Source organism: Atractosteus spatula, chromosome 12 (assembly GCF_055471065.1).
Source record: "Atractosteus spatula isolate fAtrSpa1 chromosome 12, fAtrSpa1.hap1, whole genome shotgun sequence".
Classification (NCBI taxonomy): domain Eukaryota; kingdom Metazoa; phylum Chordata; class Actinopteri; order Semionotiformes; family Lepisosteidae; genus Atractosteus; species Atractosteus spatula.
The window spans coordinates 37549231-37576998 of record NC_142717.1 but is presented as its reverse complement, the minus strand read 5'-3'; the positions used below and the strand labels follow the sequence as shown (position 1 = coordinate 37576998).

The window sequence follows — 27768 nt, the reverse complement described above, 5'->3', positions numbered from 1 at the left end:
TGATCAATGGTCTTGATTGTTCCCACTCATACCTTTAGGTTTAGGGAACATGTCAATATCCGATGCCCCAGGAATCTCAGATATAGATCGCGGAAATGCTCAGTTGACACCCCAGGTAAGGGTTAGGGTTAGCATTCATACACTAGTTTGATCATTTTTAAGCTCAGTGCTGGATTTTGGGGCCCAAGTCAGGTTTAGGACGGGTGGTTTTGTAGTTCTATTTGAATTTTTTTTTTCAGAAACTCTCTGTGTCCTGTGTAGTATTATCCCGAAACTGAGTCGGTGGAATGAAAAGTTGCCAACAAGCATTTTATAATCTATTTTAATTGCAAGAGCTTTGATCAATGGTCTTGATTGTTTCCCACTCATGCCTATTGGTTTGGGGAACATGTCAAAATCTGATGCCCCAGGAAGCTCAGATATAGATCGCGGAAATGCTCAGTTGACACCCCAGGTAAGGGTTAGGGTTAGCATTCATACACTAGTTAGACAATTATTTATCTCAGCACTTGATTTTGGGGCCCAAGTCAGTTTGAGGACGAGTTTTTTTTCTCCTTTCTGCAATTTTTCCCCCCCGCAAGCTCTCTGGGGCCTGGATGGCGCGGTGCACTGTGCGACAGTTGTATCCCAAAACTGTGTCGGTTGGATCAAATGTGGTAACCAAGCATTATTGAATCTCAGGCAAATACAAGAGCTTTGATCAATGGTCTTGATTGTTGCCCACTCATACTTTTTGGTTTGGGGAACATGTCAAAATCCAATACCCAGAGAAGTTCAGATATACAGTATGTTTGGAATGAGGGACCAGAAAGTCGTGGCATACAGCAAAACGTAAGAACAATTTTATGGAGGTCTGTAACCATTAGAGTCTATGTTTTTGCCCAAGAAGAAGCAGGAGGCAATTATTGGACTAGGATTGGTTTAGGAACCATAAATTAGAACAAGTGTGTTTTACTCAATGCAATCCAAATAGAGTATTGGGAGTCACACGATAGATCCCATTTTGTTCCTAAATAATGCAACATAGAGAAATGACTAAGAAGAATTAATATCCATAAGTAATATTGTTAAAATTAATTTGAGATACAGTTGCATGTCTTTGTATTGAGGGAGGAACCCAGAGCAACTCGAGGAGACCCATGTAAACACAAGGAGAACATTCGAACTCCACACAGATAGCACCTTAGGTACATAATTAAACCCAGGGCCACCAGCGCTGCCAGGCAGCAATGCTAAGAGCTGCACCCTTGTGCTGCCCAATATAACTGGTATTGCCAGTAGCTATTTGATCTAATCCAAGCATTTCTTGGCTGTTTGAGAACAATAACTCACAGTTTCTTCTATTGCTTCTACTCTGTGCATTGAAGTTTCCTATTCCCAAATCATTTAATAGGAAATGAAAACTCATAACATTAAAAAGAGCCATTACTTATAAAAGACACCTTTTCTCAATTAATTTACAAGTCTTCTGCAGCCAAGGAACCTTATGAAATGCGGATTTAATTGTTTTTATTTTATTCCAACAAAAGAGCGGTTTGTTTTTTATCAGTTGTTTACAGCTGCTGGAATCGTATATTTTGGTGAAAGGTGCTTAGCAAACGTTCAGCCAAGTTAAACGGATTAAGCTATTGAAAGCCTTTGTGTTTATTCTCAAATTCTGCAAATTGTGTTTTACGTCCGTTTGTTCTGCTCAGTTTTCTCTGTGTTCAATTTTAATTGTTTTTGAGTAATCTGTCATTTTAGTCTTGTTTTTTGCCTGCAGTGGCTCTACGAAGTAATGAGTAATTTTAATCACCACTTTTCACAATTTAGGCTTCTAACTCAATGCATAAAACGTTTCAGAAAATGCCATGCGAGAAAAACTGTACTTACACAAGTTGTGAAAGGAATGAAAAAAAATGTCAGTGACAGACCTTTACCCTACAAGATTCGTCATAAATTCTGCACAGACAAAAGCTCATAATGGCAACAAGACATGAAGTTCAGAAGGCTTTGTTTGATTTGGTTGGCTGGGGAGCTTTGAGATTTAGAACTACTACTTAAAGGGGAGATTAATGAGATAGGGGAGCCCCACTTCTTAGTGAATGAACAATTCAGAGTAGCCAGACCGAGAGCCTAGCTGTTTTAGAAGCTGCGAATACCTGGACATACAGCAGGTTACATGTCCTCAACAAGTAAGTGCAGCAACAACTTCCCTTATTTTTATTTATTTCTCAGATTTTTTATTTATTAACTGAGCCTCTCAGTTGAAAATATTGTAAATAGGCAAATAGGCATTTTAAGTGGCTTTGGATAAAGCACCAGCTGAATAAACAACAGATCTAAAATTCAACATTCTTGAAACGTGAGCTTCATGAAACAAATTAACTTCACATTTTCTTTTAAATGTAAATTTTAAATATTCAAACTCAAAATATTTAAAAATAGTTTCCAAAAGACAGTATTATTTTTATGCATTATGATTTAGTTGAACATTTCCAAAGAATGAGAATCTTATTTGCTGATTTGCAATTAAAATTTCCCGATAGGTGGCAGGAAAAAAACATCATAATCCATAAAAACATGAGCAATAATGACATTCCTGTCATCTTTTTCTCTAAAGCTGAGGTCAAAAGACCAAAGTGTTATGCAGCCAAATGTGCTGTCTCCTATTTGAATTGGAATAGATTAATAAAAATCAATTCTTCATTCTTAGTGTTTGCTGTCTCCTGCAGTCATTTCCATTAGTATATCACTGTCCTCAAATTGAAGCAATTGCTTAGTGCTTGCAGGTGTGATATTTTGCAAGGGTGACATTTACCACAGGCAGCGAAATTAAAATGATAAAGATTGCTACTTGGGCTTCATATTACTTACATCTAAAAACTATACATTTGTTGAAAGTCTGCATGAATGCAAATTCCAAGGTGTTGCAGATGTTAGCTGTGTAAATCTAACTGAAAACCTATTGACAAATGGACAACTACTGTATGTTGTGGAAAAGTTTAATTCCCTTTTTCATAATTTGGAAGCCACTGATTTGGTAATTACTGTAATCAGATACAAATAATCACATATCATTTTTTACCCCCAGATATGAATTACTTGCAGCACTATTTTCTGTTACAATGGGTCATCAAAAAGTCTTTATCGCTCACACCTGGGAAAAATGATAAACCAGTATTGTGGAAAAAAAGACATCACAAACCTCTTCAAAAAGTGTGAACTAGGAGTAAAACCTGCCTCAACATATGTTTTCCTACTTATCTTTATGATAAACCTTTCACTGTATATAATGAGTATGTGATCTAACAAGGGCACCTTCCTCTTGAAGTGCTACTTCACCATGTTTCTCCCAGCACTATAAGAGCATGACTTCCCTTTACAGAGCAAAAGATTGTTTCTTTACTATTTTGTAAGTCTGGGTCTGTGCATGTTTGCTACTGTGTTTTTCTAGAATTATTAATTCTTTTGACAAACAAATGGTAAACATTTCTATATAAACTATGGTTCAGGTGCCATTATTTCCTGAGTTGAGAGCAAACACCTTATCTACAGGTAGGGAGCAGTTACACTTCTGCACTTCGTGGCAATGTACAGTTGCTGGAGGCAGTCTTGAAACAGTAGGGAAATGGTATTACTACTGCTACCACTTAACAATATGTAGATGGTTTTAGTTCACTCTCATTAGTACCTGACTATTACTATTGCTTTACATTTTAAACTGAAATGTCCTTTACCATTTTCAGATAAGAGACATACAGTACCTGTTCTGATTGGAGGCAGGGATAGATTGCTGGATGTACAATAGCAATCTGAATCATTAGATCAATGAAGGGATTGATCAATGAGCCAGAATGAAATACAAAAGACTGTGGCTCTCTAAGAATCAAGCAGAGGAAAACCTGCTGTAATGATGAGATAAACATCATTAGCTTTCCTTCTGTGGTTTGAAGTCGCAAGGACTGGAGCTGACACAGGCATTTTTACATTGATTGCATATCAGATCTAACTTTTGGGGTCTACATTTTTTTTAATTCAGCAGTAAATATTGAGTTTTTAACAGTATTTGATTAGTATTAAAGAGTGACTACAGTGGTTTGGGTGCATATTGTTTAACATAACACGAGCATTTAGGTACAGTAGCACTTTAGATTAGTGTTTCCATATCCCATTTATTAAAAGTATTAATAGCGTTATGTAAGTGAATTAATAAACTCTATCGTCTATTACTTAAGCCACCTAACCCTCACTCATAACCGTATTATAGTTATATGAAGCTTGTATATGACTAACATTGTAAATATAAAGTTTAAACAACTAGTTTTCCTGTATTAAACAAATAAAGGAATTTAAGAGTACTGAGCATAGCCGTGGGCTTCTTTTCCACTTAATAAAAAGGGAGGATGTGTCTGCTGCCTTTCAATTCATCAGCCAAACATACGCAGAGGCATTTTAAACTCAAAACAGAACTGGCCTCAACAGCCGGTTGATATGTTAATACCTCCTCGATAGGCTCCCGCACTTTTATTTTAGCTTTCAGGAGGTGGAAAATTACTCGGATAATAAATGTAAAAAAAAAACCGCTAGCTTGATGCTTCAAATGCTCACACACAGTTCAGAGACTACAGCGCACAGGCGTTATAAAAAAAAACACAACACGAACGTCATCATGGAACCGATGTGCCACCTGGTGGTAATCGTCTCCACGTGGGGAATTAATTGCACGCGGTAAATCAATTTAACGTTCGGAAAGCGGCAGTTGCTAAGATACCTTTTCCAGCTGTTCAGTATACCAGCCTCGTGTTGATACAATAGCAATATTGGTAACACATTCTGGAATGAGGAGTGTTACTGACGGAACGCCATTATTTTAACCATTTGGAAGCAACATTAAAGGTTCTCTCCAATGTATACATTTGGACCGCTTTTCTAAGTGCATAAACAATGTTTGTTAAAAATGTTTCCGCACTTCAGTCTGTTCATGGGGCTTTCCGCATACCTGCAATTAATCTCCTTTTCCTTTTATTTTTGCTAACAGTTAATGACCATAATCCAGATTTGACTCTTTGATCTTTTCCAGCCTAAACCCCAATAGTATTTTTTGATAATGGTTTTATATCGTTGTTTTTTCTTGTTTTTCAGCGTGGCATTAACTTCTCCTTCGGTTTTTTTTTGCTTCTTTCATGTTCTCATGGGAACACTGATTTATTTTAACATCTGAATCTATGATTAGATCTGATTATATGATTATATTATATGATTAAATATGATTAAATGACTGTAGTCTTATAATAAATATTGCTCACACTTTTTCTACGCCTGTAAAAGCGATCGTTTATTTTATGCAGACTGATTACGGTACATTTATTAAATGCCGTGGATCTTCAAAAACGGGATCTTTTGGATTGAGGAGTTCTTCAGACCTTATCTCAAAGACTAAGACGATGAAGGTTCAAATCAGTGATATTTAAGACATTTAGAATAATCCGGGACTTTAGAGATGGTGAGAGCGATGTATGCTTAGACACAGACAAGCTCAAGCAGAATGAAAGGGGGATTTCCATGCACATCTCCCGGATCAGGGCGAATAAACTTTCATGCAGGTGGAGATTACTTAGCCACGAGAACCAGAAGCAGATTATACACAAAGAGTTGTTGTATTGAAGGGTGTATTAATCCAAAGAGCTATATATTTATATTGAGGGAATGGCAGAATATGTGAAGAATTTTAATTGAGTTCTTGAATCATTAAACTATTAACAGCTGGTCATTACATTTGACATTACATTTACCAAAAAAAAAGTCCGTGTAATTAAAATTCTTAAATATCGTCCTCGTTTGCCGAATGCCTTGAAAACGTGTGTACTGAACATTGCAAAAAGTGATTATGCATAATTTAACCATCTAGATCAATTGACTCCATGCTCCTTTTTGCTATAGACTAAACGGATAGAGCGATGGTAACAATAGGACCGTGGTATAATTTAAACCGAGCTTTGTTTGGCATAATCATAAACGTCATTATCAATTGGGCTGATGTTTTATTCAGAATGGCACAACGCTCATGCGGCTAGGCAGCTGCGAGCAAGTACAGTACTTCACTGAAGTCTACAACAGCAGTGTGCCACACCCAGTGTTTCAACCCCCAACCTCACTGCTCTGTTCAGAGTCTAGAGCCCAAACCATTATTCCACACAGCTGCGAGTCATAGCGCCCAGCTCAATCTGCCTGGACAGCAAATGTAACAGTGACATATTACATTCAACTGCTGCACCAACAATAGCTTTCAAGCCACGGTCCACTTATCCCCCTTCTGGATGGTTTCCGAAAGTACAGGATATTCCCAGGGAGAGAGAGAGAGAGGGGGAGGGACAGAGTCAGGCAGGAACTGTATTGTGAGGAATACAGTGCCGTCAAGAAGGAATGTAACCATTTTAGTTACAAAACAAATGGAAAAAAGTGCCGAGTAGCTCAGGTAAGCCGAGTTGTTTGTACAGTCGCTGCTGTTGGTAACTTCTTTAAACTTCAATCAAGCAAGTTGATTCAACGAAACAAAACTTGTCTTGCTAGGGAAGGCCTTTTTGCCAGCCTTTAGAAGGCGAGGGATGTTTACTTAACTTCCTGTACCTTGTTGCCGAAAATGAGTAAAAACAACATCTTCTTTGATTCTCACCGGGACTTAACTTTCAGAAATCACAAAGCTACAAAGATATAATCTGAATAAAATGCGTTGAATGTGTATTGGGTAACGCGAATCAGCGGTGCAGTCCAGCAGTAAGCAGTTAAAAGTTTGCCCGTGCAGTAGTGCGCGCAGCGAGGAATCTCTCCCAAAGCGAGCTGTTCGGAAAAGTAAATTATTCTTCACCTTTATGGCGCTGAGTGCCAGTGGGAATATACAATGTAACAATTTTAAAACACCGCATCCTGTCGCTGTAACAACCCCGTTAATATTAATCGAAGGTTACTACAGCAAATAATTATAAGCGGTGTTTTCATCTGGGATACCGTTTATCGATTCACCTGTCACACACGGAAAACTTCGTTTATGATCTCGACAAATTATTCACATTTGACCAGTTTTTTAGGAAATGTTTTTAAATTGTCGAATGGGAATTTTACACTTTAAAAATGAAATACAGAGAAAGACTGTCTCCTAACGTTTTAATATAGTAACAATGAGTGATTTTAATAAGATTAGCTTCAGATTTATTATTATTATCTGTGTCATATGTTCAAGTTTACCCCCTTTTTTAATCAGTATTACTCGGTGTAACTGCTAGTTCGAGTGCCGATGTCGCTGTGTGGAGTAACTTTTGTGACACCAAAGAAGCAGGTCGTGTATCAACAAGTAACTAGAAACTGTTTAATTGTGTGCCAGACTGTGCATTCAATCGGTCAAGGCTTCTTTATGATACGATGTTTATATCATAATGTGGTTATTCTTTAAAAAGTCTTTAATTATAAGGACCCTGGGTTCTGCTTTCGTCTGCTTATGCAGGCGAGTGAAGTCTGTTACGCAAAACAGTATTATTTGTACAAAAAAGTACCACTTTGGAGTCGTCTGTATCAGTTAATCTTGCTGACTTGGTGAAGGAAAACGCAATAGTTATTAACTCTCATAGATCTCAATTCATACTTTCTAGTTCTCGTGGCACTTGTGCTGCTTGTATGATTGTGCTATGCTACTATTTGTAATAAAACTGTCATTTTGTTCAATTATTTTGCTGTCCTGTTTACTTAAAAGTAAATTTACTTTGAATTTACTAGTCTCCCTTGATAAGGGTGTAAGCTAAGCAAGTAGTAAAAAATACTACTGAGTATAAATGATTCCTGCAACGTTAACCTCTGTGATTTGTGCTCTGTGGCATTATGGGGAAAATGAATGAATGATTGACATGAGGGTTTTGTTTTAGCATGCAGCAGGAATGTGATGAGGTGTGAAAATGCTATCCCCCTCTTTTGGGGTATGAGTTAAAAATCTGCCCGTCTCCCTTTTTCCTAATTGTGACTTGAGCATCTTCTTTAAACATAATAGCAATGCAGATTCCCTTTTGTTTTGTCTGAGGTTACAAATGATCTTCAAGTTCAAGTTCACGTTTGTGTGTCATTCCAGCCATATACAAGTGTACAGTGGAATGAAATATCATTCCTCCTGGTCCACGGTGCAAATACAGACAGGACACTGATATAGCCATTGTAGGCAGGATGCACATAGTGCAAATAGTGCACATTACTAAGGCAAATACATAATACAATATACACAGCACACTGGGGGGGATTCAAACCCTGTTTCTGGAATTGGAGTGGGTGCAAGTAGATTCCAGGATGTTGAGGAGCCTGACAGCCTGCAGGAAGAAGCTGTTCCAGACCTGCTCCACCACACTTCTTGTCCCCTTCAGCAACCTTTCCACTAACACGTTGTTTCCAAGTACGGATCATACCAAGCAGGTCAGATGGCTGGATTATGAAACCATTGAAAGGCTTGATTTACAACTCATTACTGTAAGCATGATGGGGAAGATGTCTGAAGGATAGACGTTGGAGAAAAACAGAGGGTACGGGCTCTGGTTGGTACACTAGTGGCAGTAGGCTTATGAAGACTGAGAAAGCTGACACAAGCTGTTGTGAGGAGTGTCTTTCTTCCCATCAATAAAATGAAATATAACCCTGCCCCAGAAATTAAGGACTAAATTTGAGGCTATAAGAGAATAAAGTCAGTATAGTCATTGGCCTGGACATAACATTTTCTAGCGTTTGAAAGCCTTTTGTTTTGTTCATATTTGATTTCACTTGCAGTTTACTGAACTACAGCTGCTGTGATCTTCAACTGATTGACATTAAGGCTGGAATATTACAATAACTTTTGCATCCTGTTTTTCCACTGGAATAATTAAAGAGATTTCGAAGTAGACTGCAGAATAATCAGTCTATTTTATATTATCCTGTTTCCCACTTCTTATGAAAATGCTTGTCTGTCTTCAAAAAAGTTGGTAATACATTTGAAGGGATGATGTTTAGCTCTTTCTTCAGAAAAGCAGTAGAAGGTGTGTTGGTGTTAAAGCATAACTAGCCCTCAAAAACAAAGACAGCGTTAGAGCTGAAGGGTTATGTAAAGTTATGTAGTTCTGCTGCTTTTTGCACCTTGTATGAACAACACTACTGGAACGGAATTTCACCGAACTCTGATGAATGTCTAAAGGCACTTGAAATGAAGGGCTTCACAGTATTGTTTGAAATCGATTTTCCTTGCCAGCTCATTATAGCATTATTTGTGTCTGGAAGAAAGCCTGAAGAAAAAAAAAAAACATTGAATGACCTGGAGCTGATATTTATTTTTTCCTTTTTCTGCGACATCTTTGTTTTTCATTTCAGGAAAAAACAAAGAGGTTTGACCTTGTTTTCGCCTGGCGAGGAAGAGAAACGCACAAGCCCAGCTGGCACTGAAGGGCCCTGGTGGGGCTCGGCTGTCCTTCCGCCGCCCGCGGTCGTCACGGCGATGACCAGCAAGAGCGAAGAATGTGGGCTGCCGCCTGCCGCTGACGAGTGAGGTCGCCTCGCGTCTGGAGCCCACCCCAGACTTGCTCCCGATACCCCCTGCTTTTAACTGAGCAACCAAGAAGATGCTGAGCCTGGGGTTCACTTTGATCTGCCTGGAGGTGATGGGGGTGACCCCCAGCTGGGGCCACAGTTCGTTCACCTGTGAACCCATAAAAGTCCATCGCTGTCTTGGTATGCCCTACAACGCAACCCTCTTCCCCAATCTTATGGATCACTATGACCAAGACATTGCGGCACGAAAAATGGAAGTAAGTTCAACCCTTTCATGATTCTGGTCTGACTGGATGAGCTTCCAATTATGCTTAACAGTTCATAGCTGTCATAGTTTGGGTGGATTTTTTAGAAAGGCACTAGCTTACACAGTGGAAGGTTGTGCAATGTGAACAGATGATCAAATACTATCAAATTCTTCAGACGTGATTTTTGAAGGCATTTTATTTCTTTTAATATATATCAGTGAAGCAGAGCTACCGTGGGAGGCTATCTTTCTTTGTTATACCTGATCTGGGGCACATGCTGATTTTTTTTTTTATCTGGGGGTGATGGGGTGTGAAACTGTAGTTTTAAGACAGTCTCCTTAAACAATGCATTGTGGGAGCTATGGGTGGGGATTCATTCAACTCAGGGTCACTTAACACTGCTTCAGAAGAAAAGTTCTCACTACCTCACAACATTGTGTGGGGGGGGGGGGGGGGGGGGAAGGAGGATTCCGAGAAACTGAAAAGGGTTGGGGGTTAATGTTTAATCCTAAATTTACTGAGATTTTGCAGGACAACCCTAGGATATTTTATGGACTTCATCGCAGATCATGTAAAGCTAAGCAAGGGATTGAATCATTTCAGCAAAGAGTTGTGCTTGAACTAACAGAGGAAAATTGCCGATAGTTGAATTTTATGTTTCTGTAACGTGTGATTTTGTTGCAAAAAGCGGAGCTGTTCCACTATGAAAATCCTCAAGAAAAAGCTACATTAAACCAGTTGTTCACAATCCCAGTCCTGAAGTGCTCCTATTTCTCTGGGTTTATGTTCCATATGGGCCCTCAGTATCTGCATGGTTTGATAACCTGGGTTTAGACTTTTTTCTACACTCAATCCTTGGTTTCAGAAATAACTCTCCAGGACCAGAACTGAGACCTGTCTTAAAGCAAATAATCTGTATAAGGCTCTTTGACATAGTATTAGATGTGAAATGATACAAAGCAAAATGCATTTTGTATAATGCGTTATACCGATAATACACTTTTAGATCATTTAGATCACTTTTAGAACATTTAAATTGTAAAGGTTTAGGTTTTAAAAGTTTTCCAGTTATCCTGTAGTTTGTTTCCTGATGCATTGTTTCACTGGCTCAGTAAGGTTTTTAAGGGGTTTGTGGAGGTAAACATTTTTGTCTTTGCCTTAAAACGTGAAGCTTGTAGACCCCTTTAATTGCATTTTATTAAAGCTGTGTCTTTGGAAATGTATAACAGTGATCTGCCCTGATTTCAATGCACCCTGTTGGTGGTTAAGATCATGTTGCATTTTGGCTTCGGTCATGGGCAAGTTTTCATTCTTTGCTGTGTGGGGGCCTTTGATTTGGAGAGGAAGGAAACACACCCAGCAGCACACAAAGGCTAGCAAACATTCCTGCCTACAGACGCACACAGGACTTCATATTCACAGGCAGAGACTCACAAATACATATACAGTACATACACACTTACACCTGTTCTAAAAATTGTCAAGACTTCGAATACATCCACTAGTATAAAATTTAAAGAGCGTTTCAGCTGTGGCTGTTGTCTGTAGATCTTGAGGTGTGAAATTGGCGGTATCTTTTTTTGATCATTTGGACTTGAAATTTGATTTTTTCTTTTTTTATTATCTCCTGGGAAGGATTGTACCATTTTATATGCATCCTCTAAAACCTGCATAATTAAGCCACGGTCTTCTATGCTTACAATACAAAGAGCAAAGAAGAAAACGAAGAAACTAGATTGAACACTGATGCGTCTCTTGCAGGTAATATTTCAATTTCAAAACCACCCAGCTGGATGCATAGATTTATTTGGCATGACAAGCCAGGTCAACTCTTACTTCCCTCTTTAGTCCTCTGAGGAATCTCAGGCACAATTAGATGTTTACATAACCAGGTCCTAACCAGTCATTTCTGTATTATATGGATACAATATGACCTAGCCCAGATTTAAACCTGTAATCTCTGGACTGTCGGGTTATAATATGACAGAGTTTCTAACTGAATTAAGTTTATTTTAAAGTTTCAGTTGGCAGAAAAAATTGATGTTTTCAAGCTTTATTTTAGCAGACCAATTAAATATTTGTAGACACAACTATGTACTGGTTCTTTGCACTTCTTTATAGTCTTCATTATTAATTAATATTATTTGGTGGGACAGTATTCAGAATTCCATTTTTAAAAACAAGAATACCTTTGATATTAACGTCCAAAATTCTTGCCTATCACTAGTTTGGCTTTGTTTTTCCATACAACTCTAGTTTGTTTTCTTCAATGCGCTGGAGAGTTTAGGAATTTAGTCATTCTGTGAGAAATTGGTAAACAAAAGGTAATTGTTTACTTCACCTCCTTTGAATTGGGTTGGCAATTTTGGGATGAAGTCCTGGCAATGCGATACAGATGACCAGGTAATTCATTTTTCATCCCATAACAAAGTCTTTCGTTATAATTGACACAAAAAAGGTCAAAGTAAAAGGTTTTGGGCTCATTTAAAAGCGTGCCAGCTTGCCATTCCATTAATATCTAAATAAAGTGTAAGAAACGTTGTGAATTCTTTAACCTTTCACCTCCCCTAGGTTAAATTGTGAAAACCTCAATTTTTGTCAGCATTTGATATATTGTGCTTTACACCCTTGTCGGCATTTCTTGCAAGTTTCATTTTGTTCTCGCCCTTGGTGATGACGAGGCACAGTGTTGACTTCAGAGAGATGTAAGCCAGGCCTCATACTTGCACTTTGACCAGTTCTCCCAAGGGCAAGCATGTATGGAAAAGGCACAATCCAAGAAGACTGATGTTTCTTGGTATTCGATTTCATATAGGATAACCCACTTCTATTTGAGATGTTAAAGTTCATCAGACAAATACAATGAAGTCTGATTTGCTTTTGTTGTTTATGTCAAACCTTGGCTCTATAGGACACAAAATGTTTACAATAATTATATACGGGTGGTATACCGTGTATTATACTTCCCATATTGAAGGGTAGAGCAGCTGGAAATAGAAGCCAGCTAACAGAATTCTTATTTTAAAATGTTTAAATTGCAGGGTTCAGATCGCTACAATTTGAGGTTTTATAGCAACGAGACAAGAATTTTTGTTTGGAAGAGCAGACCAAGTCAGAGTGGTCAATGAACCACGTGTTGCTCCAATAAAACAGCACAACTCTAGTTTTCAACTTTCTTTGCAGGGATATTCTCATTCTTGGCTTTGCAAGACTTTCCCAGGCTTTGATTTTATTTGTGAAATTTTATTTTTTATCTGTATTCAGTGTGAGTGCAGGGTTATTTGGTAAGTTATGTGGACTTGTGCTATTCTTACTTTGGTGCCGTGGGAGAAAAAAGCAAAATAAAATGTATGTCTGCCACATTTATAAATTGCTGGCTTGCTTTGGAGGGGGGGTCCCAGTATTTATGGGTAAGATTTCAGTTGTTTTACCAGTTTAATCCACTGTTTTGATCTTTAACGTCTTCAAAAACTTTGCAAAGCTGTATGAGCAGAAAGATGCAACAGAAAATACAAGTAAGAAATGTTTCCCAATAAACTGTTTCCAGACCATTTGAAATAATCCTAAATAATCAAATTAAAAAAGCAGGTCATTTTCTTTCTTTGAAATTCTTGTTAGCAACAGAAAACTGGCTTATTATTCCACTTTGTCTCTTGGTATGTTTTTTATGGTACTTTTTTTGTGAGTGGAAGGTACAGTGAGCAGTGTTATTCACTACACCATGGAAAAACAAAGGAATAGCATGTTGAGTTCTTAAGGTCACTAAAACAGCTGGAACAGTTATTTCATATATGGAAGGACTCTGTAAAAACTACTCATGGTCTGGCTTTTCTTTTGTCCCACCAAAGAAGATTTAAAGAGTTCCAGTGACAATTTCCTCCTCCTACTGTAAAATCCAATGAATACATCTTTCTGGATTTTTAACGAACATCACTCTTGCGTATTGTGAGACTTTGTGACAGAGTATATTAAGATAAGCATGGTCTGCCCTGACATGTTGGCCTGATAAACTCTGTGTTGGAGAGTTGAATTGCAAACAGTTGCAAACGGCAACAGCAAACTGCAAAGTTAATGCATATTCACGAGCTATCAAGAATGAGGGTGTGGTTTTGTTGTCAAGGGGTAATTAAAGCATATGTTTAGATACAGTGTTAGTGATGGAAGTTTCAACTGAACATGCAGAACTCACCTTGTCAACACTTCAGTCCAAATGAGTGGATGAACTAACAAACATTCAAAATGGCAAGAAAATGTACTGGTGCCTTTCATTCAGGCCAGAGGTTGTCTTTGTCATTACTATTAGTTAATATATTAAACATTTATAAAGAAAGATCTGTGGTATGAATTTATTACGAAGAGGTTATTTAAATCTGGAAACCTATAGTACAATTCCTGTTGTGCTCCAGCCACAGAGCTGAAAGAGCACTCTGACATTTTATTGCACAGGAATGCAGCACTGAACTGAATAAAATTATACTGCTGCAGCAACTTCCAGATGTGTAGCATCTCATGTCAAGTGCATTACAAAAACTTCTTGAAAGCATTATATGCAGTTCCAGTGTCCTTTATTTTCTCTTTTCACTTATTACTCTTTCTTAGAATGACTTTTATAGCGGCTTTAGATGGATTGGGAGAGAATCTGCACTCCTCCAGTCTTTAGATCGCACTTTACTCCGAGTCTGCTCCTTTGAGTTTCCAAATGGAGCTGCAATACTTTCCTGCTTCCTCCTCCCTAATACAGTGGAAGGGAATAATATTTAGTATTCTTCATGAAGGGCACCCTTTGTTGAATGTTATAGGCACATCTGTTTCTTTTTTGCTTTTCAAGCCAAGCTATGTGTACAGGAAGGTAAGAACAGTTCTATTTTAGGATCCATCTGTGGAAAGGGACTTTGTTTAATCATCTGGCTTTAGAATTTTTATGAATACCGCTATATACACTATTGTTTAGCTTCAATATAAAAATTGTTTTGGGCTGGATCTTAGGCTGGTTGTTCTTTTGTTTTTGAGAATGCACGTAGGTAAAACTGTTTTCTTCATTTTAATGGCATAGAACCTTAAGAAACAGAGTGTGAAAGTGTGCCTTTTGGTGAATTGTGTGAGCTTGCAGCTTTGATTTCTGATCAGCTCCCGATTGCCACGAGGTGTTTATAAAAACTGTAGAATGAAGTAACCGACAGCATCAACGTCTAATTCATCCATTTCCAAAACCCGCCTAGTCCAGGAAACAAAGCAGGATTTGTTTCAGCAGCACCTCACTGACAGCAGGCTTGATGACCAAGCCCTGTCTGTCCAGGCACTAAAGTTTCTGATGCCATTCCCCACAACCTAACTTTTGGAAATGGGATATTCAATGCTTGTCAAATTGAAGAATCAATATCTAAATCAGAAATCGCCTATTGTCATAGCCAGAACCTGATATACAGCATTTTTTGCCTTAAACTGACATCAGCCTTCTCATTATCTTTATCTTACTGGTCGGTCTGTTCCAATTAAATGTCCTTACTGGACACAAACTCAGCATACAATATGCCATATTTCGATTTTCAGAAGGCTTTTGAAAATGTTTATGATAAAAGATGAATTTTCTCCCACATTTGAGGAGATGTGTGTTTGGGTTCAAAATGAATAGAAAACAGTACAGATAAAGAGTGAATGCTTAAATTGGAAAGAAGTACAGAAGAAAAGCTGACCTTGATGAGATTACAATTTACATTTACGTCTTCTAGACAATGTGGGCAAACAGTGCTAGAATATATAGTTAAAATTTTAGGTTTTAAACAAGGAATTGTTTGTTTTGAGTTGTGCAGTGCTCTAGTAAGGTTTTAAGACAGCGCTTAGAATATTATTTAAAATTTTGTTTACCACAATATAAAAAAGATTTTGCTGCTGGAATGCATCTAGAGAAGAGCAACAAGATATCGTATATTCTGTGGTTTAGGGGAATGTCCCTCATTGATAAACTGAAGGTACTCATCTTTCTTGAGTCTGGAAAAGAGAAGATTAAAGATTGTGGATACTTAGATCGGATTCCTTTTGTAAAGGCAGTGATGAAGTCAACCCAATGGAATTTTTCAGACTTAAAATTGAAACATGAGCCAGAGAACACAGGTTACAACTATGTAGAAAAGCATTCAAAACCGAGAATAGAGGTACTTTTTTCTGCAAAGTGCTGTCGAAGATGGAACAAGCTACTCAGTCTTGTCATTGAAGGTGTCACTCAAGTTCAGGAAATGACCAGCTCTTGTTTTTAAGTTTGTTTTTCTTTTGTTCTCCATCACTACAATGTTTCCATGAAAAAATGTCTGTGTGGATTTTAAGAGGATGTGGTAACACGTCTCAGAAGTCAAATATATTTAGAGGTCAGAGATGTGAATGAGGAAAAAAAAGTAGGAAACTAAAGCGCACAACCCTTAATACATCTGCTCTTCATTTGTTGTTTCCAGACTTTTAATTTACCGTGGTCTGCAACAGTATTGGTGTTTGGACTGACTCATTTAAGTGCATAATGCACATAATTTTGGTCATGGAATTTTGCAGTTTTACAGAATACTTCATCATAGTAATTGAATGAGATCATTTATTAATTCTTGCAACTTTCTGATGCTGTGGGGTGGAGAGTGAACACAAGTTACAAACGAGAGGAAGCCATTCAACTAATGCAGATTCAATAGCTGACTTGTCTTGAAGTATATCTTATATCATTCTAATTATTTTAAAATTCTAATTCTAATTATTTTGCGGTTAGATATGATTCATAAAGTTTAAGGAGTTAGCTAGAGGTTTCTTTTCAAACAGCATAAGATAATACAACCATATTTGTGGTCTTTAGTGGTTTGTAGTCTTGATTAGGGTGAACTATTTGCGTTTAAAATCAAATAATTTTAATACAAAAAATCTTTAGATTGCATTGGATGTTATAGCTAATAAAAATGCCTTTTTGTTGTTACTCAACAAGAAATTGGACTCGTTTTTATTTTTTTTATAATTTTTTTGTTTTAGAAAATTATTAATAAATGTATCATAGTGCATAGTTTGCCTATAAAAATTCCATGAAGCACATGCTGTTTCCATTACCCCTCTTTCCTTTCTTTTCCAGCCTTTTGCTCCGCTGATTAAAATGAACTGCTCTGCTGAAGTGCACTTGTTTCTGTGTCAGGCCTTTGTGCCAGTCTGCATAGAATCTACAAAAGTCCTGATGCCCTGCCGTGCCCTCTGTGAGAGGGTGCGTGCTGACTGTAAGAGTCTCATTGACATGTTTGGGATTGTCTGGCCCCCTGAGTTGAGGTGTGAAAGGTAAGGTTCTGTGGTTGCGACGTATACACGATCTCACAAAACATCACCCTGTGGTGCTACGCCGTTGCCCAAGCTGTTTCAAGTGCTGCATCATAGTGTTGAGCACATTTTGACTGCCAGTGTTCAACCAAGGGACTGCCTAAAAGGGAACTGCACTGCCTAAAAGGGAACTGCAGACCCAATTTCTCAGACCAGTTATTACATCATGGTAATAAAATAAATTCATTGATGTTATAGAAAAAATTACAAATTTTGAATTAAGCGCACAATTGTGAACTTTGTGGGAGTACTGTATAGTCGCCATTGTTGTCATAAACCTTGGCTCTTGCAATGGGCGAGAGTGAGAGTTCCCATGAATTCTGACGTGATGTGGCCCTTTCTGCTCGCTAGTCACCGTAATCGCTAATGCGATGTACGAGCGGATACGTACAGGCTGTGCTGCAGACATGTAACCTCAGAAATGTTCTAACGATCTGTATTCAGAGTTAACAAGTGAGTATTATTTGTCTGCAAAGCCGTCTCGAAATTGGAGCAAGATTTCTATTGGATTAAAAGAGATGCATTCCCAAGCCTGCTCGTTTACAATGTAATAGGGTCGCGTCGCATCACCAGAAGTTTTGTTGCCTCATTCCGAATCGCAGAACATGGTGCTGCTGCACATACCTGGAAATTTCGTCTATTTTGTGATGGAAGTCGGAGGTTTTAGAAATTACTGAGTACATTTTACTTTTATTGTGGTTTGAAATGCACTCATCAGTGCCGATTCTTTCTATTCCCGAAATATAAAAATAGCGTTACAGTTCCCCTTTAACCAATGGGCGATTTTAGGTAAAATAGGAATGATGTTGGGAGGTTTCTAAGTTTCCAGATGGCTTCAGCTGAGAGCCCCTCTACCCAGTCAGCCCTGACCTCCACACTGCTTCATTTCATGCTGTGTTCGTATCACATAGGCTAAAGCTTATGCTTTCTCCAGTTAATTGTTCAGCGCTGACTTGAGCACCGTCTTGTGTTGGGACCTGCAGGTTTGATGAATGCCACAGTTCCCTGGATGGCTCAGCTGCTCCTCCCATGAAGCAGATGACAACACAGAAGTCCTCCCCCTCTGTGCAGAGAGACTTTGGCTTCTGGTGCCCTCGGCAGTTCAAGACCCCGCCTGGCCAGGGCTCGGAGTTCCTGGGTGTGGCAGACTGCGCTCCCCCCTGCACCAACATGTACTTCAAGCCCCACGAAATCGAATTTGCCAAGAACTTCATCGGGGTCTCTTCCATCGTCTGCCTGTGCGCCACGCTCTTCACCTTCCTCACCTTCCTGATCGACGTCAAGAGGTTTCGCTACCCTGAGCGGCCCATCATCTTCTACGCCGTCTGTTACAGCGTCGTGTCCCTCATCTATTTCATCGGCTTCCTGCTGGGCAACGGTACGGCCTGCAACCGAGCAAACGGGGAGCTGGGGAGCGTCGAGACGGTGGTCCAGGGCTCCCAGAGCAAGGCCTGCACGGTCCTCTTCATGCTTCTTTACTTCTTCTCCATGGCCGGGACGGTGTGGTGGGTCATTTTGACCATCACGTGGTTCCTGGCGGCGGGTCCCAAGTGGAGCTGCGAGGCCATCGAGAAGAAAGCCGTGTGGTTCCATTCCGTGGCCTGGGGAATCCCAGGGGCGCTGACAGTCATGCTGCTGGCCTTGAACAAAGTGGAGGGGGATAGCATCAGCGGGGTGTGCTTCGTGGGGCTCTACGACCTGGACGCCCTGCGCTACTTTGTCCTGGCCCCGCTGTGCCTCGGCGTGGTGGCAGGGCTCTCTCTGCTCCTGGCGGGCATCATCTCCCTCAACCACGTGCGCCAGGTCATCCAGCATGATGAGCGCAACCAAGAGAAGCTGAAAAAGTTCATGATTCGCATCGGTGTTTTCAGCGGCCTCTACCTACTGCCCCTCGTCACGCTGCTGGGCTGTTACATTTACGAGCAAGGCTATCGCCAGACCTGGGAGAAAACCTGGATCAGCGATCACTGTCAGGAGTACCACATTCCCTGCTCTTACCAGGTACTGCCATCCCGCCCTTCTGTGACCAAATTAACTAAAAATGCGGATGCTGTTGGGTTTCTAGTCACTATAATCAAAATCAATTTATTGTCACAATAAAAACAGCCTACTCTAAACTCTAAATGATTATTTTTAGTTATTTGATAGATCTGTGATCATATGTTGTATTTAAAAATATAATGTGCCTTATGTTATTGGTTTTACTTGAGGAGTGACTACTCGTGGATATTGAGGACTACTTTTCATTAATATTTTAAGTTTTCTTTCCTTTCTTTCAGAAAGTCTTAGACAGGCCCAATCTGTCCCTTTTTTTAATAAAATATCTGATGACGCTGGTTGTCGGAATCTCAGCTGTATTCTGGGTCAGCAGCAAGAAGACTTGCTCCGAATGGGCCTATTTCTTCAACAAGACCCGCAAGAGAGAGTAAGGCCATTTATTTCCAGTTTAAAGATTACCAAACGCTTTGTGACCGGTTCATGTTTTCCATGTTTTAATTGATGTTTTGTCGAACTTCAGGTGAGGTTTTCATCTCCTCAAAGGTTCTGGGTGATAACATTTATATAATAGTGTGGTGTTCAGTGGAGTATGTCTATAATCGGAGGCAACAATGAAGATTATTTCAACCATAAAAATCATAGATGCTAACGATTTTACAAAATACTTTCAGTGTTGGAAAGGTAAACACATGACAGGGCCTACTGGATGCAGATGTAAGTTAAGCAATGGCAGAATTTGCAATTGAGAGTTATATGGAAATGTGTATGTTTTTAATTCAATGTTGCTGACTTGCAGCCCAATCAGTGAGAGCCGGAGAGTGCTGCAAGAGTCCTGCGAGTTTTTCCTGAAGCACAACAACAGAGTGCAGCACAAGAAGAAGCAGTACAAACCCAGCTCCCACAAGCTGAAAGTCATCTCCAAGTCCATGGGCACCAGCACGGGGGCCAAGCCCAACCACGGGACCTCCACCGTCGCCCTCGCCAATCACGACGCCCTGGCGCAAAGTGCTCTCTCCGAGACCCCCGGCCGGGGGGGTGCTCAGGCGGTCATGAAGGCCGGGGGCCGGGAGCCGGCTGGCCAGGCGGTGCCAGCCCGCGTCCCGTCGGCCGATGCGCCCGAGAGGAGCAAAGCCGGCAGCTCTGGCAAAGTCAGCAGCCGCTCTGAAAGCCTGCAGAGAGTCCCGGATGGAAGGTGAGGATAACCTGAGCAATAAGATTGCCTTAGTACTTCACAAGCCCACTACTAAGTTAGTCATAAATACAAAATACATTTGCCATATTGTTAAATAGCTCAGCTATTATGCACTTACACTGTTGCTGTTCTGTTTTTCATGAACAGTACTTATGTATGTTAGAGCAAAGACTACGTGAAATGAGAGCTGTTTAGAATAACGTGCTTCCTGTCCATTTTCTTTATTATTATTTTGCTAAACATGAGTTTATCCAACGCCTTAGCCTGAAAATGCATGTTTAAATGCTTTCACTTGCTGTATGTTGTGTAAAATGCCTGCGCACATAAAGATTCAGCTAATGGCAAAACCATATCCTTTTCTTTAAACCTTAATTCCCCCAAAGCTGTGGGCTACATTTTCAGACTTATGTTGTAAAAATGTCTAGTTTCTCCAGCTTCTTTTTGTTCTCTTTATTATTTTTTTCGACAGACGGATTCTTTTGATCTGACAATTCCAAGTTAAAAGCTGTTACTTGTTACCACACGTCTTCTATAAACTTTATATTACTTTATACTGTTAAAAAACATACGCCAGTGTTGCTGAACAAAAAACGGGCACGGGAAATGTAATTTACAGACATTTCATCAGTGTAAAGGACAATTCAAGGAAAAGAGTCTCATGTTTTTAACATTTAAAAGGTACTGCAATATATAACAAGCCAGCACGTGTGCTGGAACTTATTGTAGCTTTTTGTACCTTTGTAATACTGAGTTCTAGGCATGCATGGTGTCAGGGTGGATCCCGTAAGAATGTACTGGTACACTATGTACTTAAGAACATAAGAATAGTTAGAAATGACAGTAGACCGTTTGGCCCATCTAGTCCATTTGGTAGTCAGTAGCTGAATAGTCCAAGAATCCCATCCAGTCATTTATTGAAAAAATGAAAAGCAATTTCACTGCAGTCTCTACATAAATGCTGTAACATATGTACAATTACACAGTATTGTTTGTTATTTTAGTAAGTGAAACAATTACACAGCACCCAAACAAAATGAGAACAATTTTCCTTAAATTATGTCATTCAATCTAAATAGTTTTAGGAATATCCTGCAAAAAGTCTGTAATTTTCTTTAACGGTAAATTCTCTGTTCTCTTGAGGCTGACCCCCAGGAGTGACTGGGTGGAGAGCCAGCAAGCATCCAGCAGCGTCAGGGGCCCGACTCCTCTTCTGGTGCACGCTGTGGCCGAAGAAACCCAGGAAAAAGACCGTGGCCGTTCAGGCACTTGATACCCTGTTTCTCGGAGAGCATGAGGCAGTCTCCAGGTGGCTCAGGATTCTGCAGCACACTCTGTGTTAATTAAAGGGCCCTACTGCAGTTTGTTTTCAAAATATTTGGAAAAATGTTTAAAGACTGCCTTCTGGTAATTTATCCATACCATCATTAAAATAAGACCACTAGAAAAGAGTAGTACATTAGTCTTGTCTAAAAAATGTATCCGTTAAATCTTTTATAATCCATTATTTTCTTTTCTCTTTTGTTTTTCTTTAGTCAGTTATTGCTGACTCCATCACTTCAGAGACTGCGCTAACCCAAGACATCCTGAAAATCTCTATATGTACCACTCCATTTAGTCATTGTTTGCAAACCATGTGCTTCTTCAGATAAAATAACCTGTTTTTATTTTTTTCTGTTTTTCAGTTTCTAAACATTTATCGGTGAATGTGTACTAGTGGCATAGTGGTAATTTTACAAGCTGTTTGCTTTCTTGAATCAAAAACAGTCAACACTGAAAGTCTAGTCTATACACTGGATTCTAGGGAAATTTAAATGTACAAAAATGTTGTGCAACATAAACGGCGTTTTTAAAGTCACACTATTTTCAAAGCAGCTTATTTATCTTAACAGTTAATTTCAATGACTTCTGTTAAATGGTTTTTATGACTAAGGATTTTAAAGTGCCTCCACCTTTTTATATAAAAGACATGAATTCAGTACGTCTTACTGTATATACTGCTACAATATATTACCTTCTCCCCATTTTAACTAGGCTGTGTAAAACAAACTACTGTAGTATGTGTGTGTAAAGCAGTAACTAGTATTGAATAAGCATGCACATTCATTTTCAGTGTTGTCTAAAATCCTCATACCACTTGAGAGAAGTGGCATTTCTCTTCATAACAGATAAGTTGTTTATCGCAGATTAAGTATTTGTTTAAAAATATGAAAAATGTTACAAGGTTAGGGGCATTTGGAACCAGAGAGTCATGTCTCTGGGACCTGAGATCAGGAGCAATTCAGTGATTGGTTTACTCATCAGCGGTCAGGCCATTAATTGCTGGGAGTCATTAGAAAAAAACCTATCCCAGGCCCTCTGAAACAGTAGTGTTAACAGGCATTTAATACTATGAAATATCGTTGTAATGGAGGAATAAATTCAATGTTGCATTCCAGGACTTCAAACTTTATTTTAGTTATAGGATTGTTTAATCAAAAATGTAGTCATACATTTAAAGCATAGGACAAGTTTAAACCAGTTATTACCTGCTTAACGCTGTTGAAACTTCAATACCACACTTTAATAGAATGTACAATATTTAAACTATTTTCTATTTGTATTTTGTGCTTGTGTGCAGTAGTTGTAAAACATTTGTTTTCTTTCTGGGTTTTGTTTTGTGCGAGTTGCTGATGCTAGAAGCGGGAGCTCACTGCCTTTGCTCAAAAGAAGTGCTGCACAGGCAGCTGTTTCTTTCCTTCACTCTCCTGAACATATATATCAAACACTCAGCCCTGAGGGGACCGTTTACTGTGCGGGCGTGAATAAGTTTACCTTGAAACAGCCTTCTAAAGCGTTTGCTGAGTTGTAGAAAAACCCCTTGAGATAGAAGGCTAAATCACTAAATTCATTACTCTTGTCATCTGAATTATGAATTTAAACCCTGCTGTCAAAAGAGAAGATCTTGAGAGTTCAGAATGTGTCATGCTATGATTTAAGCTATGTAATGGACCAGCATTTTTTTTCTGCAATGATTTTATTGTTCTTTAGAGATTAAACTCGGATAGACAAACCTTAAACTAGCCTGATTTATGTACTGTACAGTATACAGTCATACGCTTGATGAACTATTATCAGATGCTAATTAAGCATGGAATTCTAGGTGTACATGCCATGAAAATTGAACACTTGTTTTCACGTGACTATTGATATTATAAGTGTAAACAGACCATCTGTTCAAAATAATTGGATTTCTAGATGTACATGTTGTTTGCAGTTTTTAGACCTTGTGATCAGTATTGTGTGAACCCTGATTTGGCTTTGATGACATCATGGATGTGCTACCCATAACGTTTCCCCTCAGCAACATGCAGAACTTCTCCAGGGTGATCTGCTTTCCTGATTCACACCAAACAGTAGATCACATGTGCACAGCTCCAGTCCTGCAGAGCCAGAACCCAGCTGTGTTTCTGGACAGTAGAACTTTGGAAAGTATTGGAGTGAGTCCAGTTAAGTAATGATTATCTCAGCGATGATCATAAAGCATTGATGTGTAAGGAAATACAGTACTTCTATGGATGGTTTACTAGGGAACTGTGATGACAAATCAAGAATACTTATTTTTATGCCTTCTTAACCATGTGTTCAGTGTGAACAAGTCTGAGCTACCTGAAGAGAGGTACCACAATTTGGCTAACATTTCCTCGTACACTTAAGAAAGTCTTCTGTTCCTCAGTTCTAATTAGGACACCGGGAGTAGAGTATGTAAACCAATCTTACAACAGAGCAGATCTGCCTCTGTTCTTCACAGAAGGAGTGACATCATTGTTTTTCAACATGAGCTATATTTTTCCATGCTAATCAGACTTTTGGTGAGACTGTCCAAAACACTCAATTTGTGTTTCAGCCACCCACATAATGTGGTCCCAGTTGACCTTGAGAATCAAGTTGATGCAATTTAACAAATCGATGTTGTTTCTTTTGATTTTGTCGTGGAAGTTTGCCTCAGAATCTCGTTGATGAAGTCAGCCTCGAATGGTAGGCTTGGAGACACTCATGATGTCAGAGGTTTTTGTATTTAGTATTGTTGTCCATTGAGTGAGATATGGCATTCCTGACTGCAAAGTTGGGCTGAACCTTTGTAAGTTTGTTCCCTGCTGGAGTAGTAACTGTCCCATCAGCCTTGAACTTCTTGAAGCAGGGATGTGTTATATTTTTTTGGAACTGTCAGAGTTGTTGAAGTCTTTTTTTCTTGGAGCTTTGGACACTGTTCTGAGTTTCCCTGTGATGACGTGGTTACTGTGTGTTTTGCTTTTGTGTTCAATCTCCTTTAAATACCCAGAAACAATCAAGGTGACGTCCAGAAACATATGTAAACTTTCTGAGGCTTTCTGAAACATCCAGAGTCAAAAAGGCATTAGGGAATTAAATTTATGGTATTTTCATTTTGAAATATATGTAATTATTTTTGTAATGCTACTGATATATTTAGTTCTTCTTCATATTTATCATTTTAAATTATAAATGTTGAAGCAAATGTAATTTACACCTATGTTGTCTTGCTGAATCAAATTTCAGTTGCAGTTTGCATAGGATATGAAAATGGTAGCTACTGTATACCTTAATATCAGTCAGTTACAGAATATAGTAATCAAAGTTACAATAAAGGCGTAATTCCTACTAAAACAACATTAAAAACTGTAAAGTATTTAAAGTTTTTCAGTACATTACTGCAAGTATTACTAACCAATAATATGAGTACATTAGTTCAAGGCAACACCTACTGTTGAATGACTTTGAAATGTTGTCTTTGCATTTTTTTTGCTAAATCTATAAAGATCACACATTATATAGGAAACGTCCACAGAGAACTTTTTAAGAGTGGATTTTTAAAATAATGTTAGATCTATGATCTCCATCTGAAAACCTTGTTACACTTAATCACAAGGGCTAAAACATAGGAAATGGAGGCTGTGCCTGTCTTTTGCAATTGAACATTGTAAAGTTAATTTTATTTTTTTAATTAAAATTAACAGTGTTATTGGGGAATAAAAAATATAAGCTGGTGTGATTTATCTTAAAAATGTTCTATTTTTTTTAAATTGAAAATTGTTCATTTTGACCACAAATGAAGGGCTTGATATGGATTTTGTATCTTCTTAAACTGGAAACAAAGCAAATTAATTAAAATGCTGTAATTTGTGATTTTCCTGCCACTGACAGATATACACCTGGGTATTTACACTGGAATTGTGGGATAATAGAGGAATCTTTTTATTCTTCCATATTGCATGTGAGTACATGTCTTTTTCCCTGAATCTGTATACTGTATCTTTGTTCAATAATTTAATAATCATTTATAATTATAAATCTTGTTTTGTAATTGTAGGTTCACTTGTCTCACTGTCGTGGGAATGACTTGAACATACTGCATTTAGGGTGGTTGCTGTTTTCTCTGCATTGTAGTTGTTCACTGAAACTCTTCACTTCTTATATTTAAATTTGGTATGTTGTTCAGTTAGGAAATGTTCTGAGAATTACTAGCAATATATGCACAATATTGTGTAACTTATAAATGCTGGGAAAAGGCTTTGATTAAAAAGTAAGTACCATGCGTTTTTGTTAAACTTACATGGAGATCAGACTTTTTTTTTGCATTAACAAAGAGAACACCTGTGGCAGCTACATTTGACTGGGAATTCACATTTTTGATTTTTGTAAGGTGTAGATTGGAAGTATTCATTTTGTATTGATTTGGGCTTGTGTTATTTGTCCTTCAGCTGTATCAAAGAGGTTTGAAGAGAGCTGTAAGACCCTTGGCAAGCTGTGTATGAAATAGGTGAATAGCAGGACATTAAGCACTACAATACATTCAATGGTAGAATCTGAAAGCCGACAATAGCGCTCAGAGTTGAGACAGAACACAGCCAGTCCTCTTTCATTTAGGCCTTTATATGTGTTATATCAGTTTTTTTTTTCTAGAAGGCATATAGGAATGTAAGCTTGTTTCAGGAGGCTTTTAGTGATTATGGTAGGAACCCTGGAGCCATAAGTACCTATTCATGTCCCTGGCCTTTGCAACGGTCTCTGTGTGCAGTTTGTCCAAAGTGTACTGTACATGCAGCGCAATAAACGTTTTGTGTTGTGTTTGTCCTTCTGTCAATTAGCTACTTTTCTTACATATTTGTAACACTGCTGTTTTTTCTGTAATGGATGGAGTATGAGTTTAAAGTATCAGTCTTTATGTTTTTGTAACTACCCATCCGTGACCCTTTTTGCCAAATATTCCTGGCAGTGTTTTAATATTAAACCATTGTCTACACACCAATGATAAAAACATGCTCTTAATACCTCCTTTTGTGACTATTTTTCTCTTTGTTGACTGGGAGAAAAAATGATGTCCTTACGTTTTGACTTACACTGCTACATAAGTTAAGGAAATTTTAAAATGTCACATATGGAAATAAAGTATTGTACATATTCCATGCATGTGTTTACATAATGTAAGACCACAAAGCATTAATCATTTGTCTCACCTTCAGAATTTTTCACTGGTCAACGCTATTGTGTTCAGATATTTTATCTTTTCTATTGTCCAGCTCTTTTCCATTCCAGTTTTGGTCTGAATGGAATTCAGTTTTGTACTGATTTAAATTTGTATTAAAAGAAAAATTAAAAAGCTTTGAAAGGAATACTGTTTTTTTTGGTTGATATTGTTTGTACGCTCTATATGCACTGACTAAAACAGCTTTATTTTATGGTATTTGGCAGTTGAAAATACCTATGCAGTATTAAAAGTATATTTAAAAGCTTACTTAATATCTATACGTGCATGGCTGAAAAACATAAAAGGCACCTATGTAATGACCAGCTTCCTCAGATTGAAGGTTTACAGTTAATCCTGTTCACAGAAAATCTGTTTTACTAAACAAAGGTACCTTTTCCACCATTGTAAAGCAAAATTTTAAAGCAATAATCATTTAAATTGCCCTTCATTAGATACTGATGGGTGTTGCTTCTGGTAATGTGACCATTTTATTAGCATTTGAACTGACAATGGAATAATTTATTTAAACAAATTTTAACCTGGTAAAACAATGCAGCCAAGCACAGTTTGATGATAGAAATCCACAGTGTGGTACATCATGAGTCACAACACCTTTCTACCATGGACTTGCAGTGATTTGAGTCTACCTGACTGAAGGGCCCCACATTGATCAAGTCCTGGGACCTCACTTGCTGCCCTTCCTGTGCACTCAGCCTAACGTGACAACATTACAATTTTCCAGCAGGACAACACATGTCCTCATGTGAGTGTGGAACCCATCCAGAGTTAGTGCTGTGGATGCCCTACTTGCCAGACCTGAGACCTACTGAACGTTAGTGAGGAAAAACTGGCACAATGTGTAGCATTTGGAGTTTAGAGACCAGTGAACAGGCACATGCTTGTTCAGGCTTTATAACAGGATTGGAACAGAATCCTACCAG

General features: G+C 38.5%; 1 protein-coding gene across 1 annotated transcript; it reads left to right on the top strand.

Annotated features, from left to right (window-relative positions):
• The first annotated feature begins 6344 nt into the window (after positions 1-6344).
• On the top strand, positions 6345-26961 carry fzd6 (frizzled class receptor 6). The gene is made up of 7 exons (XM_088929688.1): positions 6345-6457; positions 9355-9788; positions 16879-17075; positions 18098-19115; positions 19394-19539; positions 19909-20304; positions 21445-26961. The coding sequence occupies exons 2-7, from the start codon at positions 9603-9605 to the stop codon at positions 21572-21574; spliced, it is 2073 nt and encodes a 690-aa protein (XP_088785814.1). The 5' UTR covers positions 6345-6457; positions 9355-9602; the 3' UTR covers positions 21575-26961.
• Positions 26962-27768: the final 807 nt, after the last annotated feature.